This window comes from Thamnophis elegans, chromosome 9 (assembly GCF_009769535.1).
Source record: "Thamnophis elegans isolate rThaEle1 chromosome 9, rThaEle1.pri, whole genome shotgun sequence".
Lineage (NCBI taxonomy): Eukaryota > Metazoa > Chordata > Lepidosauria > Squamata > Colubridae > Thamnophis > Thamnophis elegans.
In genome coordinates, this window is record NC_045549.1 from 32,255,891 (window position 1) to 32,275,341 (window position 19,451).

Sequence of the window (19,451 nt, forward strand, 5' to 3'; positions counted from 1 at the left end):
CAAAATAACAGAATTGGAGGCTACCAAATCAAGAGTATAAACAAAAATCATAAGCAGATGTTGTGCTTATAGTTACTCAAAGGATTCTTTAGAATTGATAACAGAATGTGTATAGCAGTATGGTTTATTAAATGTAAAGCATAAAACAATTTCTGTATTAAATGTAGCTTCTTTTGCTGAGGTTTTTTGGTATCAAATTTACACATATTTAGATATATATGTTCAATGAAAGGAAACCTTTTATTGGGACTATATCAAATGCTGAATATAAGGAGAAGAAAGCCTGTTTGGCATGTCATTTCTACAATATTTTGCACCAGGAGGCTTATTAGACATCCATGCTTGATCACGTTAAGTACCAAATAAAGACATTCTTCTCCCTCTCATTTTAAGTCTTTGAAGCATCAACATAGCTGTTTTTATATTATACAGTAGTATACTGACTACAGTTTGAGCAAAATGGCTATTCCCTTGTCTCCATGAACAATAATCCACTGGAGATTAGTCTCAAGGGGATCAACTGCCTGGAACATTTGTGGGTAATCATGTCCTCTCCTTGTCCAGAGAGAACAAAGAGTTAGTCTAGTTCTTCATTACACCACACTTCACTTTTCTTGCAGTTATTTTCAGTTTGCCAGTTTTCACTTTCCAGAAGTCCATTTTTATCCTTTCCTATTTGCGTGTATCTGGATTGATCTAGTATGGGAAATGTTGAATCCAGTGCTTAATCTACAAGAACACAGTTTCCAATTAGGCTAGAGTCTGTAATTGGAGACTGGTGGCATCTAGCTGTCTCAAGTTATAGTCAATAGTGATCCAATTTAAGTTTTAATGGATGAGGCTCCATGTGTGTTGATAGATATTAATGGCTTCATGCCAATAGTTATGTATGAAGGTTTCATGCCTATGCTGGTTCCAGTTAGAACATCTGTTCCTGACAAACTTTTTATCCAAGATTTTATTTATTTTATTTGGAAAAAGCATAGCTAAAAAAAAACAAATAAGAGGCATATCTAACATGGGTTTGGAATATGCAGAAGCAGAAGTAGCTCACCTTCTGGTTCCTTCTTCAGAAAAATGAAAGATATTCTGCTTCCCTATTCGCATTTTACCTCAGTTCCAGTGGGATTCTCTGTGTCCACCTCAAATACTGCATTTTATGGTTCCAAAATATACTTGTCCACAATTGCATGAATGGATTTCTGCCATATAGAAAGGCATTCCTACTGTAAGTGACTGTCAGAACCCCATTTCTAGCCAGGGATTTAATGTGGAGGAAGACCGACAGAGTAGATTTGTTGACGTTTGGATAACATGCAGAATAGGCAAATATTTCCTTGGAATGACAGCATTTCAACCACGTTAAGGCCTGCCATGCATATAGGCTTAAAAGCAAAATGGATTCTGGTAAGCGGTGATATAGTGCTTCAACCACATTATTCACTGATTTGTGAATTAATTAATTATATTTAGAACAAAATAGTACTGAAATTTGAGAATTAAATCCAGTATCACCAAGCAAGTTATTTTTCTCTTTTCTCCACTGCTGTCAATAGTGGAAAACTTTTATTTTTGGAGGTTCTTTAGGTGTTTCTAATAATTTTCTAGGGAGTCTGCCTTCATATGAAGAAACATTGTCCATGGAGGATATGGGACCATTATATTGAACCCACTATCCTTGAATGTAAATCAGGGGGAAAATCCTCCTGGTTCAGCCCAGTTTGGCTGAACTGGCAGGGACGATTGGCATTGGTTCACCAAACCAGTGGCAAAAATCCCTGATGGCCCCACCCATGCCCAGCTGGTTGATCTGTCACCACTCCTCTTCCAGCTGCTTGACCTGCCCACCCAATCTGAACGTTTCTCCCTCCATTTACAGCAGAGCTGCTGCAGCCTGTCCCTTTAAGGTAGTCCCCGGGAGGGGGGGGCTGGGTGGGACCATAAAGGAGGCAGCTGCTCCTCTGTGAACAGGGGGAAAACGTTCGGATTGTCTCTACTGCATTAAACATTGAATTCACCACTGAATTCCACCAATGATGTGAATCATTGTAATGTAAACAAAGAGAGATAAATGAGTAGAAGAAAAGTATTTAATTTTATATACATCAGAGAATGTACATATCAAGTTAAAACACAGGTAGTAAAAATTACAACTACAGCATTCTGTATCAAAAGGGTAGTTTTGAATTATTTCATCTTAACATTCTCACTCCAATGTAAAAAGCCATAATTTTTATTGCTTTTATAACCACACACAGGAGTGGGCACAATTTGCCTTAAATTGGTCTCCATTCACCAAATTTCTCAGCATAAAAAAGAGAAAGACAATTAGAACATAGAAAAAGCACATATATTTATATACCATTTTTCATTCAGGAGCTAAAGGTGCTACACTTAAAGTGAGGTAAGTTGAGCTGATGGAGAGTAAATAGCCCTATGAAGGTTTCCCTATTCCCAATCCTATGGCTTAACACCACATTGTTTTTATTATAAAAGAAACGATATAAGACAAATGCAAATAGAATAGGAAGAAAAATGAATAGGACACGGCATTGAATATTGACATGCATTTGTAATAATGAAAGGTCAAGCAGTAGCAACATTCAAAATTGCAATTAAATATTTATAGCCTTGTGAACCAGCCATTGATTTTTATAATGCTCATCTCTTACTTGTGGAATCAATTCAATGTTTTCTTCTAATTTCCTAGGGCAATTTTACCATATTTTTATGTTATTGGTTATTTACAGAGATCAAGCGATTCACAAATTTCACAACATAAATTTATTTTATATCAAATTCTCCTTTAGGAATGCCCACTTCAAAACATAAGTGAAAAGGAATTTGCAAGAATCTTCCCATGTGATTATAAACTCACGTATACATATGAACAAAAGATATCCTGAAACACTGTAATAGATACCTATTGTGGCCCAGCAGGTGCCGTTGGAGCTGCCACCAGACTCCGACAGCGAGGGGCCCTCCTGAGTCAGCTCTGGAGGAGGTGGAGGACCCTGGACAGGGTTCTGACTCCGAGCAGGGCGCAGAGAGCCTGGCTAGCCACCAAGAGGCACCTGAGCCTTGGACCAGTGGGGAGGAGACAAGGGAGAGTGAGCCGGAGGCCAGTAGTGAGTTGTTCCTGGATGCACGCCATCAAAGAGCTACTAGGCGTCAGGAACAATTACGCAATTACAGGAGATGATTGTACTCAGCTGGTGGTCATTAGGCTCCTCTCCAGACTATAAAAGGAACTTGTGCACACGGCCCTCTTTGCAGAGGTCAACGCAGGATGGAATGGCGGAGGATAGTACTGTGAGCTTGGCAGGCTGGATTGCTGCCAAGCCTTATCTGTGTTTATTGCTGCCTGAGTTTGTCTGAGTTGCTGCCAAGGTCCTTATCTGTTTGTTCTGCTTGGCTTTCAGCCACTGAGGTTTTGGTGTCTTGCTATTAAAGTACATTTCAGTTAAGCTTGTCTTGGCATTTGTTACTGGATGGAGGAGGGGGTCAGAACAGATACCCATCCTTTGGAGGATGGAGAACACTTGGACATTGAAAGAGATTTAGTTTTATCAATGCTCTGCTGCATTGTCTCTCAGTCCTACCCTGAGTATATACACAACAATGATGTGTAAAATGCATTAGTCAGTAGTGGGTTTCAATTTATTTTACTACCCATTTGCTTGTGCATGCACGGATGTGCGAGACACTTCTGTGCATGCATAGAAGCGTCCGGGCGGGTGTGTGAAGCATCCTGCTGCCACTACCAGTTCACCCGATCCGGGCCGAACCGGCAGAAACCCACCTCTGGCATTAGTTGACCTTGCCTGGTTTATTTATGGCAAAGGCAATAAGTTAATCTCATAGTATACTTCAAACTCTGACAATAATTCCAAATGGATTTAGAGAATAGCCTTTTAAGAAATATGTAATGAGAATGCTTTGTGCAAAATGAAGGAAAAAAGAAAATTTAAGAAGCACATACCCAATGCTGCAATCATTACTACCCCAATTTCATCACATTCTCTTAAATCAAAATGGCATGTTTCACTTTTTATAAAAGCTTAAAATCACCATGACTCCATATAGATCATTCTCCATATATACTTTAATCCCTCATAATGTCTTTGCTTGTAATTTACTCCAGTCCTATTCAAACAGAAAAGTTTTAGTTGTTTAGCTTCTTTCCATGCTGAGACATTGAACGAGAGACCAATGTTTTTGCTCTATATCCTGCTACATCAAAAATCATTTCTGAAAGCTTCGATCAGACGGACTTTGCATACCACTGATACAAATCCGTTTACTGAAAATTCTCTATTATAACTATTAGTAGCTGTAAAAGCATCATGCTGGGTGAAACAGTATAAGCTTGTCACTTGTTTCAAATTGTACTTAATATTACATTTTTCCATTTAATATGAACACTTTTGTATCATGAACCTAATGATAAACACTGATTTCTGCTTTAACTATTTTAACATTTCTTTATTTTATTAAACATTATTCATTAATATGAGAATCTTAAGAAGTGAACATGAAAGTTTCCAAGCACTCATAAGGAATGTCCCAATTTTGAGAATTTGCTTTTAATCATTCATAAAGCATATTCAGCCATTTTTTGAAAACAGTCACATGTCAAAATTCTATATATGCCTAATGCTTACAAAGGGAGACAAATATTGTTCTAAACCCTCCATTTTAGAAGGATCGTGTTACAGCATATAGGTAGCCCTCAACTTATAATTATTTAAGGACCATTCAGTGTTACCACTGCACTGTAAAAAGTGACTTACAATCAATCCTTGCATTTATGACCCCCACGGTCATGTGATGATTTGGGCACTTGGCAATCGGCATGTAAATCGGCATGTATTTATGACAGCTGCAGTATCCCAGAGAAACATAATTGCCCTTTGTGACTTTTCAAAGCGGCTTCCAACAAGCATGGCCAATGAGAGAAGTTGGATTTGCTTAATGGCCATGAGAGTTGATAAAATTAGGTGCAACCCATTTAATGTCTGCATCATTGCGATGGAAGTTACAGTCCCAATTGTGGTTGTTAAGTCGAGAACTACTTGTAATTGGTTGCAGCCCTTCACACAAAAGTGGGCACAGTATTTATAATATCTAACTTAGAAAATGTGATATTTCCCACTAAATATTACCATATTTTTTGTAGTATGATGCACTTATTCCCTCAGAAAAGAGGGTGAAAATCTGGATGCATCTTATACACTGAATACAGCATTTTTTGCCTCCTGAAACCCTGCCCCTTCATCAAAATGGCCATGCATAGTCGTTAGGAAGTTTCCAGAGTGCTCCTGGGAACTGGGGAGGATAGAAATGAGTGAAAAATGGGCTATTTTTTGCTTGTTTTCACACCCGCAGCCCCCAGGAGTACTCTATAAGCCTGCTAAAGGCTATGTCTGCCCTTTTTTTTTGACAATTTTTTTTTTTTGTGAAAAAGAGGCTGTTTTGGGGAAGTCTGCAGAGTGCAAAACTTTTTTTAAAAAAATTGCCTGTTCAAAATCTTGGTGCGTCTTATACTCTGGTGCGTCTTACACTCCGAAAAATATGGTAATAGTATTGGATCCCCCTCATTATTACTAGGCTAAGGAAGTTAATGGCACTTTGGGGAAAATACGCCCATAAAATCAGCAAATAAGCTTGTGAAGGCTCTTATAGACACAGTGTCTGTAATCCAAAACTGTAGTATAATTCCAATCAAAAACAGGCTAATAAAATAATTAGGATAGCATGGGTGCTAATTTATTGCAAATTACCAGTAAGGTCTACTGTAATTTCGGGTAAATTGACTTAGAATTTTTGGATTCCAATGTTTTGATGCACTTTACAACAAACCTAAGCTTTATATTATGAAAAAAATATCTTACAGTTAAAAAAACCATTTCAATCAATAATGCATTCAATTCCATCATATGCCATGAACAGTATTCTCATACAGCCGTGAGATTTTTAATTCTGTTTCACAAGAGGAATCCCTGATATGTAATACAACAGAACTATTACATAAAATGAGAACTCTGTAGAACAATGCAGACTATTTTTTTAATGTCCAGCATGCATTTTATAGAATATCTAATATTTTCTTTCAGCAATTTTTGAGATAAAATGAGTATTTGCAAGATAACTGTAAACATTAAAAATAAATCCTCTATTTCTTTGTCAGAGTCCAATTCATAACAAATTCTGCCCAAGTTTTCATACACAATCGTATTTTCTTAAATATTCTTCAAATACTTTTATTCACTTTTTCTGGATTGGTGATATAATTGCATATACTTTTTTATCCTAGTCAGCAATATTAAATATGCCCAATTCCAGTATTAAGTGTTATAATAGGCACATCCTAGAAGCTATCTAGAAATCAGTAAATCCCAGCTCCAGGGATGATACTCAACTGCTTTAAGTAAAAGGCACTTTAACAACCTTGTCCATCTCTCAAATGACAAGGCTAAATACAAATTTTAGGAGAAAAAAAAGTCTTTATAGATTTTCAACATGTACAATTATTACTTTGATTGTCTGAGAATTATATCCAATATGTAGTCCTCAATAAGTGATACAGGTGTAGTAAAAAGAATGTACTAATTATTGATTATCTTCTATTAAATACTTGAAGTTCTAATACTCTTAATTTATATACCTCCTAAATGTTGTTAATTGAAAAAACTGAGGGAGGACAGAGATTGATATTTGATAGCAATTGTAGTACAATACAGGCAAAATTTATTTATTTTTATTTTTTATGACAGTGTATAATTTCTTTTAAAATGAAATGTTAATCTGCTAGTTTCTATCTATACACATCCAAATGGAGATAAAACAGTTAATGAATATGACTAAATGACAATAAAAACAGCTTTCATTCATTCAAGTAACATACTACTTATTGATGTATATATTTTTTCCAAATAATAGAGCACTACATCTTCCATATTTCAAAAGAACAATATATACAATATAAAAAATTCTAGAACAAATTTTCCATTAATGGAGTATCATAACATCTTTTTCTGTAACCAAACAACAAATTTGTATATGAAGCTATTATTGAGCAACATGATAAAGTTCAACAATTATTTTACACTTTCTACTAAGTGTAGAAAAAATGTGAGGTCCAATGAGGATCTTTATATTAAAAAAAATATCTTTAGAGTACAATGTTCAGTCTTAAATAAGTATTGATTGTCCAAGCATATTTTCTATAAAAATAATAATGGATGTATAAACCTTTGAGCAATAAATGGAGTTTTTGGTTGAATACCAGAGTTCGAACAAGTGCATAATATTTATGTACAGAACTCAAAGAATCACACATTTCTAGTTTTCAGTTTTTAAGGCAAGGACCACATCATAATCCAGCAGTTGTCTTTTGATTTTGTCATGAAACTTTTCCCTATACTGATTGAAGTACATAATACTCTCCGGTTTCTCTTCAAACCAAAAGTTGTCAAATTCGTAAGTCAAATAACCTGTGAAAACCAAAACCAAAATCAAATACTTGTTGTGAGAATAATATTAGAAATAAGTAAAATATTTTGTCCATTATTAAAACTAATTACTTAAGTACATTTGAATAGCTTTGCTGAATCAATTCAAGGCCTATCACATGACTGGAAAGAATTGAGGCTCGGGATCAACTGTCCTTGGCAGATCTGTCTTGTATTAATTTATCTAAAAAATGTTTAAAACTATCCGTATTACCAACATCTTATGATAATTAATTCCACAAATGACTTCTGGGGTGTGTGTGAAGAAATGCTGTATTTTGCCTGTTCAAAATCAGGAAATCATTGGATTATACCCATCCAATTTTCAGAGATAAAGTTGTTCAATTTCCCTATGTCATACATGTTATAACTCTTGATCATCTTCTCCTGGTTACCCCCACCCCTCAAGCTAAAGAGTCCTAAAATGTCTTCTTAATGGAAGATATTTGATCTGCTAAATATTTTGATTAGTTTCTTCTGGACTTTTTCCAGTTTTATAATGCCACTTTTCAGATGTGGTAACTAGTACTGCACACGCTATAGATGTGGCACTATAAAGGTAAAGGTTCCTCTTGCACATATATGCTTGTCATTCCCGATAATAGGGGGCGGTGCTCATCTCCGTTTCAAAGCCGAAGAGCCAGTGCTGTCGTTTCCGTGGTCATGTGGCTGGCATGACTAATGAGTTTTTTCATATTTTTTAATGTTGCTCCTTATCTTTATTATTATTTCTTGTTTGGTGTGTTAAACCAGGTTGGTAGCTGAGAAACATTTGGTTGTATCAAGGTAGAAATCTGACTTAGTTTGCAATAAACTTTGCAACAAAAGTGTTATACTTTTTTCAAATATTTCTATAACAATTTAAACCGAATGGTACTTAATATATAAAAACTACTAATTACTAAGGATTGTAGAACAGCATCCTCCCAAAATATAAAAGCCAGCCATATCTGTAAAGGACACTTATAAAATACTCACAGTAAAATTGATGGAAATCGTTCAGCTGAGGAGCACCAGGAACCAAGTTGTAAAAGTGGCTTTTTAAAAGTCCTTTTATTAACAAACTGTAAGCCATCTCTGTCAAATTGATCCCAACAATTGCATAGGAGTATCTGCAATAAATAAATAAATAACTAAATACATGTTGTCTTCTTAATAGAATGAAACCATCTCCATCACCTTTCTATATTATCTGGGAGTATTGCTAGAGTCATCCTTATCATCAACAATCTAAGTGATCTCTGTGCTAGGGCTTCCTATTGCTAATGTGAACACAATTTTCACTAGTTTTTTTTTTTTAATCGGTTTCTGTTATTTACTTCTGGTTTCCAGCAAAAAATTCCCATTGAGGAAACAGGTTTGCTTAATGACCCTGTGGGCTTTCCCTTAACAACTATGGCATTCACTTAACAATTACAGTTTGCTTAATGACCATGGTGTTTCTTTAGCAACCACTGCAAAAATGTCATAAATTGGGTAATTCCAGAATCAATTATAATCCTAAATGGAAGATTATCCGTATCTCCTTTCCTGGGCAGAAACAGTCAGTCTATAGTGGTTCAAGCATTGGTAACCTTACATTTAGAACACTGCAATGCAACCTAAGTGGAGCCCATCCTTTAGTTGGTTTGAAAGTTCAAGATGGATCAGAATGCAGTGGCCAGGTTGCTGAGTAGGACACATGGCTGTGTACAATACACCTTTATTAAAGCATATCAAAAGAAAACCATTTCTACTATACAAATTACTGACTTACTTTTACAAATACACACCCAAACACATCTTTTATACAAATGGTAGCTGTGGCTTGAAATTAATGCTTGACAAATAAATAATTATTACATGCAGGCTTGGTTTTCTTCATTTAAAAAAAAAACAAGTAACTGAGATGCCACTTACCCAAGTTTTGGATGATTTGAACGAATAAGGATTCGACGAGCTTCATGAGGATAATGTTTACTAAAATATCTGAAAGAGGCACAAAAATATTGTTCATAATCATTGCACTGCAGTTAACTGCTCTGCAGTGTATTAAACTAAATTAAAATGTTAACATTCGCACTACCTTGAAGACAAGTTAGCATATCTGATTTGAACAAAATAGTCATAACATGTCTTCCATTAACAGCAATAAATACATAGCCAATGTAATCTATAGAACTTTAAATCATGGAAAAGCATACTTATATACTTTATACTTACAGAAGATTAGTTAATCCTAGCATTCCCATTCCTCTGAAGTCTGTTTTAGGATCATCACCTTGGAAACCAATATCACACCACTGCTTTGTGATTCTGGCCTTCAGTTTTTCATGGGGCATTAACAAATTCCAGAGCTGCACAAATATGCTTCTATTAATTATACTTCTAAGATCATTTTAAGTAATTTTAACTTGTATCAAATAAATTGATGCAATGTCTACTTTAAAAAGCAAAATCGTATCATTTTAAGTACACACACAAAACAATCATAGAAACATTACCATAAGGTCTACTTATAGTAGTAGCCTGTCATACCTACAAATCAACTGTTGTACCTGTGCCAACTGCTGTACCATTTTCTCATTCACCATAAAACATCACTCACATATTTATTTACTTTACTAATTATACGTTATCCATCTTACAACGATGAGAACTGAGGGACAATACAACATGGGCTTTGGGGAACCAACAAGGACTTTGTAATAGTTGTACTTCCTAAGTAGCATCAGTTTTCTTGTATTTTAATTTGTCTTATTTTTCTTTTTTAAGTGTAATGTTAACAATTCGCAAGAACCTTGCCTTGCAGGCTGGAATGTAAAAAGCTTTTTACCTCAGTAAATGGATCCTGATGATGCTGATTGTACAATGATACATTTAAACATATTCCTCTCACTGGACATAGCATGCCCAACCTGCCATTCTTGCAAAACAGAAAGCTGTTTCACGCAATAGGAAAGAGCTGAAGATAAGCTGAGCTCATGGAGGCACATGTAGGGGAAGCTGAGAAAATTGCAGGCGCTTTCACATTGAGCAAAACCACTTCTTACATCACCCAAGGGCTGGGACAAGGGATGTTTTAAGCACAAAACCAGCCCCCTAGAATGGCTTTGATTGGGGTGGGTCCTCAGTTAACAACTGGCAGAATTTGTTTAATAATGCAATGAGGTTTGTTGGGACTATGGTTACTAAGCAATGTAGTCACATAATATCTTGTTTTATGACCGCATTGCTTAGTCCCAACTGTGGTAAGTTGAGGACTATTTGTAGTAAAGGTAATATGTTATCAGACATGTATTTTTGTTCCTGTTATGACAAACTTCCCCCCTTCTTTTTTGTTCACAAATCAATTGTTTTATAAAATGTAATAAAAAAACCCTGGGACTTGAAATTTCCCGCCAGCTTTCCCACTGTCATCCATCCAAGTAAACCAGATAGGAAACAGGCAAGATGAACTAGTTCTACTTGACTGTAAAGTTACATTAACAGAATTTTGCAAAACGGAAGAAACAAGCTTCACTTTTACCTGTCTGGTCCATTAGAGTGGATCCTTCCTAAGTTTCATTCTCTGCTGGCTTTCCCTTTCCTGTCTAATCATTCCCTAGGCAGCTTCTCATCAGTTTCTCCAAGGTCATTCATACATTCCATTACACCCACTGACTTCATTGTGAGAAGCTGGCTTCTATTCAATTATTTGATATTTAAAAATGTCCTTACACTAGAACCACCATATATATACATGGTACATAGTCCAATATCTAATTATGTTAAGTACTTTTTATTGTTCTAGACAAGTTGGTAAATCAATTTTATTAAATGATAGTGTGTGTTAATAACTCTAGAATATACTGTACCCATATATCTTTCCCCTCTTTATTAATTCTTTCTATGTTGTCATTACTAACAAGAAATGTTGAGATTTATAGTAAATCTTATATATCATTATTTCATTTAATTCCATGATTTTTATGTTACAATTTAAATTGCTTAATTATATAATACAGAAGTCTTAAAATGTTCACCTCCATTAATTGCTCTTCATGTTCTTTATTGTCTGAATTATATGCTTGTTTTTTGAGATCTTCCACTGCCAAACAGAGCTTCTTGTAGCCCGATATTTGGAGCAAAGATGATTGTAGCTTTGAAGCAAATCTAAAATAAATAGAAAATTCAGAGAGGTCCAAGTAACATGTGATGCAATGTGAAATGATGTTCAACTGCAAAACAAATAGAACTAACAAAACCAAATATTCTACATCAGAAGTGAAATATCTAACTTTGATTTTATAAATACCATGTAACAGACGTACCCTATATCTTTCTGTACTTTAATTTTTTTTTCTTCTATTATGCACGCAACACATTTTTCCACTTCATCTTCAGTAGTGTTCAAAGCATATTGCAAGGACTAACAGAACAAAGTAGAAAATTAAATTAAAATTAAACAATAATATATATTGGTAAGTTGTATTTAAAGTCTCAGAAAATATCTGAATATCATCAAAAGTTTCCGTAGATTATAATGGTCATGAATTTTAAGTACTGGTTCAATTGGAAATTTTGACCATAAATTTGTGCATAAATTAATGCGTATAAACAAACACTCCAAACAAAAGCAGGTTTTGAAATAGTACACCATCTTTTAGTCTGAAGCAAGTGTTCAGCTTGTATAAAATCTACCTTGGGACACCTTCTCTTCCTGAACAGTAGGAATTTTTCTTTTTCCTGATGACAGTTGCCAATTTTGTTGCCAAAGCTGATTTTGGCAAGGGTGCTTCCTGAATTTATATGGGAGTACTTAGAATGACCCATGATGGCTTTTGGACGAACATGGACCCTCCTGGTAAGGGGAGTCAAAGATTCCAGTTCCCTTTGGGAGTGGTTGGAAAGCCACTGGGCATATTCTTCCTCTTGGCAGTTCATTTTCTTAAGCATGTTTGGGTTTTAACTTCACTTTTTGAATCCTCTGTGTACTCTGCTTTTTATCTTTAAAAGTTGACTGGTTGGCTAAATGCCTATTTATTTTAAGCCCCTGCTGGATTCTTTTTTAAAATTTATGTAGTGGTTTTAATATTTTTTGCTTTTCCACAAGGAGACACAGCATGTCTTTGGATAGTGAAAGTGTTTTTACTTGATTTACATTTTTATTGGTCATTCACTACAGGGATTTTGTATTTTATCAATTTACAAATGTTTGGAGTTTATCTTTCTTAATCTTTCTTTTAATCTTGGATTGAATAGCCAGATAATATGTTCCCTGCTCTTTTGCAGTTTTCTTCTTCTACTTTGTGACATAGGCTAAACTAAGTATGAGTGATTGGGTCAAAAATACCAATAAGCTTCTTTGGATGAGATAATGTAACAATAATAATCAATACAGTTTTTCAATTGGAATGAAAAACATCAGAAGTTGCTAAAAAGTACTTTACTTTCCAATTATTTACATTTCCAATGTAATTTGACACATTGTTCTTTGACAATTTTACAGTTAAGTACCAACCCGAAGTTACTGGTGGACATGTAAGAGAGCTAGGAATTATTGGAATCAAATATGTATTCTTATTCAGAGAATTTTAAACATTGAATGTACAAATGAAGCCAAGGGATTTTCTTTAGGTTTAATGGAGGCAAATAAAAATAGACTTTAGTTTTTACATATGATAACAGCAGCAAGGCTTCTTTAAGTACAGCAATGGAAACACTCACAAGTACCTACAATGGAAGAATGGATGGTGAGACTAATGGAGTTGGCAGAGATGGCAAATCAACTGCTTTGATTGGAGAAAAACTTTGTCTAACTTCATCTCTACTGGGAAAACTTAGCCTTTTTGCGTGAAATGGAAAGAAAAGAAAATTTAACTTCAGTATCTGGTGACTAGATCTTTACAAGCATAGAAAGTAAAGTGACTTGAGATTAGAAAGGCACTCTTATTGCAGAAAACCCCTTCCAGGGAGGTAGACTGGAAACAAAATGGCAAAACCTCTGACTATTTCTCAAATGAATAAATATTGAAAAATGCAATGTTTTGAAGGACGATGTACTCTATTGCTAAAGCAGTATTTTAGACATTACATATGTTGAAAACTGATTTTGAAATGCAAGTTAAAAACCAATTTTGATGGTTCTTTTCTCATAAGAAAAGCGGGCAAAAAGCACTTTGTACACAGAATGTATATCATACCTTATGCTTTGATGATTCCAGTGAATATTCTGCAATGATAAGTGTTATATTATTAAAACTCTTCATGAAATCCCAAATATCATTTCTTATGTTTACAAACACTAAATTAGTGAACATTATTCTGATACTAACTAGCCTTGTGATATTTTTATAACTCAGCAAAAAAAAAATGCTAATGAATACTCAGGAAACTACAGGTTTGCTTATTGTTTATTATTTTGAACCATGAACTGTTGTTTGTTCTGAAAGCAACTAGCAGTGACCAGTTTGCATAACATACCAAAATAAATTGTAGCAACAATTGTCATAGTGTGAGAGTCACCTTTACTCATTACATGAGTTTTGTACATGCCATGTTACCAGTATGGAATGTTTTAGCATTATATTATTAATAAGCTGGGCTATCATCAATAGAGCTAATTAGATGCAAAAGATGAGAAGGAATTGGAAGCCTAGGAAAGCAATGAAAGCACTAATATAAGTCTATGAAAAGCAGAAGCTAGGACTTAAAAGAAATAACTCAAATTAAACAAAACAAGAAATGGGAATAATAGTTCCAAATTCAAAAAAACTAAGAAGAGATAAAAGTTAGGGAAAAAGAGTCTAACAAAAAAAGCATAGAAGGATAAACCCCTTAGCCGTTTGTGTAGCACCCCTTTGAGAGAAATAGGCAGTTTAGAAACAGGAAATGTAAATACAGGTGAAACTCGAAAAATTAGAATATTGTGCAAAAGTTCATTTATTTCAGTAAAGCAACTTAAAAGGTGAAACTAATATATGAGATAGACTCATTACATGTAAAGCAAGATAGTTCAAGCCCTGATTTGTCATAATTGTGATTATTATGGCTTACAGCTCATGAAAAGCCCAATCTCAGAAAATTAGAATATTGTGAAAAGTGCAATATTCTAGGCTCAAAGTGTCCCACTCTAATCAGCTAATTAAGCCATAACATCTGCAAAGGGTTCCTGAGCCTTTAAATGGTCTCTCAGTCTGGTTCAGTAGGAATCACAATCATGGGAAAGACTGCTGACCTGACAGTTGTGCAGAAAACCATCATTGACACTCTCCATAAGGAGGGAAAGCCTCAAAAGGTAATTGCAAAAGAAGTTGGATGTTCCAAAGTGCTGTATCAAAGCACATTAATAGAAAGTTATGTGGAAGGGAAAAGTGTGGAAGAAAAAGATGCACAAGCAGCAGGGATGACCACAGCATGGAGAGGAGTGTCAGGAAAAGGCCATTCAAAGGTGTTGGGGACTTTCACAAGGAGTGGACTGAGGCTGGAGTCAGTGCATCAAGAGCCACCACACACAGACTGATCCTGGACATGGGCTTCAAATGTCGTATTCCTCTTGTCAAGCCGCTCCTGAACAACAAACAACGTCAGAAGCATCTTACCTGGGCTAAAGAAAAACAGACCTGGTCTGTTGCTCAGTTGTCCAAAGTCCTTTCTGATGAGAGCAACTTTTGCATCTCATTTGGAAACCAAGGACTCAGAGTATGAAGGAAGAATGGAGAGGCACACACTGCAAGATGCTTGAAGTCCAGTGTGAGGTTTCCACAGTCTCTGTTGATTTGGGGAGCCATGTCATCTGCTGGTGTTGGTCCACTGTGCCTCTTTAAGTCCAGGGTCAACACGGTCATCTACCAGAGATTTTGGAGCACTTCATGCTTCCTTCCTCAGACTAGCTGACTTCATTTTCCAGCAGGACGTGGCACCTGCCCACACTGCCAAAAGCACCAAAACCTGGTTCAATGACTATGGGATTACTGCGCTTGATTGGCCAGCAAACTCGCCTGACTTGAACCCCATAGAGAATCTATGGGGCATTGCCAAGAGAAAGATGAGAGACATGAGACCTGTTCTGTCCCAAAGCCTCTAAAATATACTGACGCAGACTTGGCTGTCTGCCACAACTAAGGAGGGAGATAAGCAACCCCTTGGCTAGGAGCCCAGAAAATTATCTCTATGAAAACAAGGCTTGAACTCACGAAATTCTCCCAATCTTTCACTTCGCCTAGATTAGTAAACTTTGCTTCCTGCAAAATTCCCCTCCCGTTGCCACACCTATAAGCTCTCTGGGAGGGGCCAATCAGTAGCCACCTGTTTCCTATTTCCTTCTGTGAGCCTTTTTCCAAAGCTGCTCCCTCCTCCTCTCAGCCCTATGCATATGTACATCAGGAACAGCTTCCCTCTGTTCTTCCTCACTGCTCCCCGACTCAGATGCCATCTGGTGGCCAACAGGCCTCTTTAGTCCCTGCTCTGACTCCGAACACCTCCCAGAATCTTCCTCAGCCTCCAGGGCAGTCCCATAGTGTTCATCGCTGTCAGATTCCAGCAACAGCTCAGCCGGCCGCTGTTGGGCCACAAGTCCGAACAATGCAGAAGAGCTGAAGGCCGCTATTGAAGCATCCTGGTCTTCCATAACACCTCAGCAGTGCCACAGGCTGATAGCTTCCATGTCACACCGCATTGAGGCAGTAATTGCTGCAAAAGGGCCCAAACCAAGTACTGAGTACATATGCATGCTTATACTTTTCAGAGGTCCAATATTGTTCTATGTACAATCCTTGTTTTATTGATTGCATGTAATATTCTAATTTTCTGAGATTGTGGATTTGGGGTTTTCATGAGCTGTAAGCCATAATCATCACAATTATGACAAACGGCATGAACTATCTTGCTTTGCATGTAATGAGTCTATCTCATATATCAGTTTCACCTTTTAAGTTGCATTACTGAAATAAATGAACTTTTGCACAATATTCTAATTTTTAGAGTTTCACCTGTAGCTATATAAATAATCCAACTATTACTGTTCCAACAGTTCTATATGGAAAAAAGACCCAATGTAAAGATAAGCTAATACATAATGGTTCTGTACCATGTATAGCGAAATATTTGGCTTGCTATTACAAATATTACCAATTATTTAAATGCTACTGAAGGACTTTCAAATTTTTTGAAAATTACACAGCTTTTCAGATCATCTTTTGGCCTGCATTGGCTAATATGAAAGACTGTCATAATAATGTATTTACATATTTATTACCTATTCGTAGTGTTCTTTTTGCATTTTTCCTTGTGCCATTGCAAATACGCTGCAGTTCACATTTTCCAGTTACCAGTCTTAAGATCCACTTTAGCCAAAATCGAAAGATATTTGTGTAGAAATATCTCCATAGATCTATAATCATTTTCTACAACAACATAGAAAAGAGGAAAAGGTATAACAAGTATTATAAAACTTGATTACATCCTACAGCATTGTGCAGCCTAATTGCCTTACTTTTTAAATAAAAACTGAACTGATAGCTTTTGTTAATTGGCTGATTTTACAGTAAATTTATTTATTTATTTAGCAAACAGCATATGTATGTCTATTGAAAAGTAAAGAATTTCAGATACTATCCCTTGTTGCCTGTAAAGGTCATATTTTGATTTGCCACCTAATTTTCTCCACAAAGCACCCACCCCCCTAAGCATTAATTCTGGATGCCAATCCTCTACAAGCCATAAAGAAAAGTTTAACAGAACAGCAGAATAGTACTTTAAAAAGGCAAGTCATTTGCACTGCCAAGATTTCAATAACATGCTCTGGTGGAATTTTTTTATTTATTTAAGGAGCCAGGTGCCCATTTTTTTTCCTAATACGGTTTGAGCTAGCACTCAGTATACAAAGCCAAATATTGTACAAACTGCCTAATCAACAATGCCTTGGTACTGAAAAAAATACGCGTATGTGTATCCTCCGTCCCTCCGCCTTCATAACGTGCCTTATCCCAGACGCTGATAATAGATCCCTTTCATTGGGGAGCTAGCTGAACAGAGCCGACTCCGTATGAGGATTTTCTCCACCGTCCCGCTCCCCGGGGCAGATTCTCTTATTCCCCACCGCACCAGGTGCCGGCCCTCCTTTAACCGTTACCAGGCTGATTACATCATTCCAGCGGAACCCAGCAAAACTGGCCGCAGCCCCGCTTCACCTTCCCCAGCAGTTCCTTCTTATGCTGAAAAGGAAGTTGCCTTGCCACAGAACCGGAAGTGAGATGGGGCCGGGTAGGAGGTAACGGCATTTATCCACTCCTGTCACTTGGGAGCTAGGCGTACAATTCCCCTCCCTTTTGTTTGTTTTTCCCCTATTCTTTCATTCCCACCTCCCTTGAAAGGACTTGAACTGGCGCGTCGGCTTCCATGGAGACCACGGAAAGCCCGCAAAATCCAAAGAGGCGGACGCGAATCTCCCCTTTTGCGCTGGGCGGGGCTTTCAAGTTATGGGATCATCGTGGCGAGCAGCGAGAAGAGGGGGAACTGCCGCCGCCGCGCCGCCGCCATTACAAGGCAACCGTTGCCACAGCAGCTGAGGGCCCGCGGCGTGTGGGCGGTGTTACGCTCCTGCCGGCAACTGGAGGAGATCGGTCCCGTCTGCTGGAAGAGCGGGAGGGGAAAGGCGGCGTTCAGCGGCGTAAGGCCCCAATAAATCACTTAGCGACGGCGGGGTCGTCATAAAGTGTCTTTTTTGGTCGTAGCGCGGCATCTCCACTCACGGCGATGAGGTGGTGTTAGTTGAGGAATTTCGTGAGAAGGAGAAGAGGCGCGCTCAGTCTTTAATGAAAAGAAGGGACTAGATATGAAAAGGACTAGATGATAGCAGTGTTCCAATATCTGAGGGGCTGCCACAAAGAAGAAGGGAGTCAAGCTATTCTCCAAAGCACCTGAAGGCAGGGCAAGAAGCAATGGATGGAAATTAATCAAGGAAAGAAGCAACCTAGAGTTAAGGAGAAATTTCCTGACAGAACAATGAATCAGTGGAATAATTTGCCTCCATAAGTTGTGAATGTTTCAACACTGGAAGTTTTTAAGAAGAAATTGGATAACCGTTTATCTGAAATGGCATAGGGTTTCATGAGTGAGCAATCCAACCAGATTGGAAAACCTCCAAAGTTCCTTCTGACTCTCTTATTCAGTCCAGAATTGGAGGCGGAGAAGTATTGCATGTATTGACTTGACTTAAGTCTTTAGCGTCGGTACGGCATCGCCAATCCCTTCGCTGTAGAGTCGCATGCATCCCGAATCAACGGGATCCATGATTCTAGGCTGAGTACTACTTGAGCTCGCCGGGCCCAAGAGTATGTATGAGCATGTATGCAAAAGTATCAGTCATGGTTCAACTGTTCATCCTCTTTTCTGGTATCTCATGGTTCCCCAAGTGTGGACTAGACAACCTTGGAGATCTGCAAAACCCTTTCAAGGGTCCACAAAAAAATATTTTAAAATTGCTAATACAATATACGTGGATAGAAAAAAAGCTTTGGTTTATGTCACCCTGGTAAGCCAAAGTTTTTTGAGTCCACTGTCAAGTTTAAGATTGTAAAAGGGTCCACAAAATGTTTGCATCTTATTAACATAAATGAAACAAATGAACAGCAGTCTGTAGTTAAGATTAATATAATAGTACTTACTTTATCAAATTGAAGATTCCTACAGTGGACTAAACCTTAAAACAGGAGAAGAGCCAACAGGACAGAATGGGTGGAAGTTGTTTCAGGAAACCTAAGCTGTCCCTTGAGATGGAGGGAACTACAACTACGGTACCTGAAATCAAAAGCTCTTGCCTTCCTCTACTATCTTTTACACACCTCCGTGATGTGGTTAGCAGTGCTGAAGCCTCACAATGTCTGGTAATTTTAGGACAAGAATTTGTGATTTTTCAGGGAACACAAAAGGTAATTGCATTTGTGCAGCGTCTGTTCCGCCCCACCCCCAAAGCCA

At 37.1% G+C, this 19,451-nt stretch overlaps 1 protein-coding gene across 4 annotated transcripts; it reads right to left on the minus strand.

The window, feature by feature from the left end:
- Nucleotides 1–7,041: 7,041 nt before the first annotated feature.
- On the minus strand, nt 7,042–17,709 carry ELMOD2 (ELMO domain containing 2). 4 transcript variants are annotated; one of them, XM_032224507.1, is made up of 9 exons: nt 17,620–17,709; nt 16,732–16,879; nt 13,679–13,707; nt 11,807–11,904; nt 11,519–11,648; nt 9,717–9,850; nt 9,414–9,482; nt 8,493–8,626; nt 7,042–7,496 (listed from the first exon to the last, which is right to left on the minus strand). In XM_032224507.1, exons 2-9 carry the CDS (start codon nt 16,874–16,876, stop codon nt 7,345–7,347), a joined length of 891 nt encoding a protein of 296 aa, XP_032080398.1. In that variant the 5' UTR covers nt 16,877–16,879; nt 17,620–17,709; the 3' UTR covers nt 7,042–7,344. The 4 variants fall into 4 exon arrangements, with proteins under 4 accessions (XP_032080398.1, XP_032080399.1, XP_032080397.1 ...); XM_032224508.1 differs by having other exon boundaries at nt 17,608–17,709; XM_032224506.1 differs by having other exon boundaries at nt 17,456–17,709.
- Between the last annotated feature and the right edge of the window lie 1,742 nt (nt 17,710–19,451).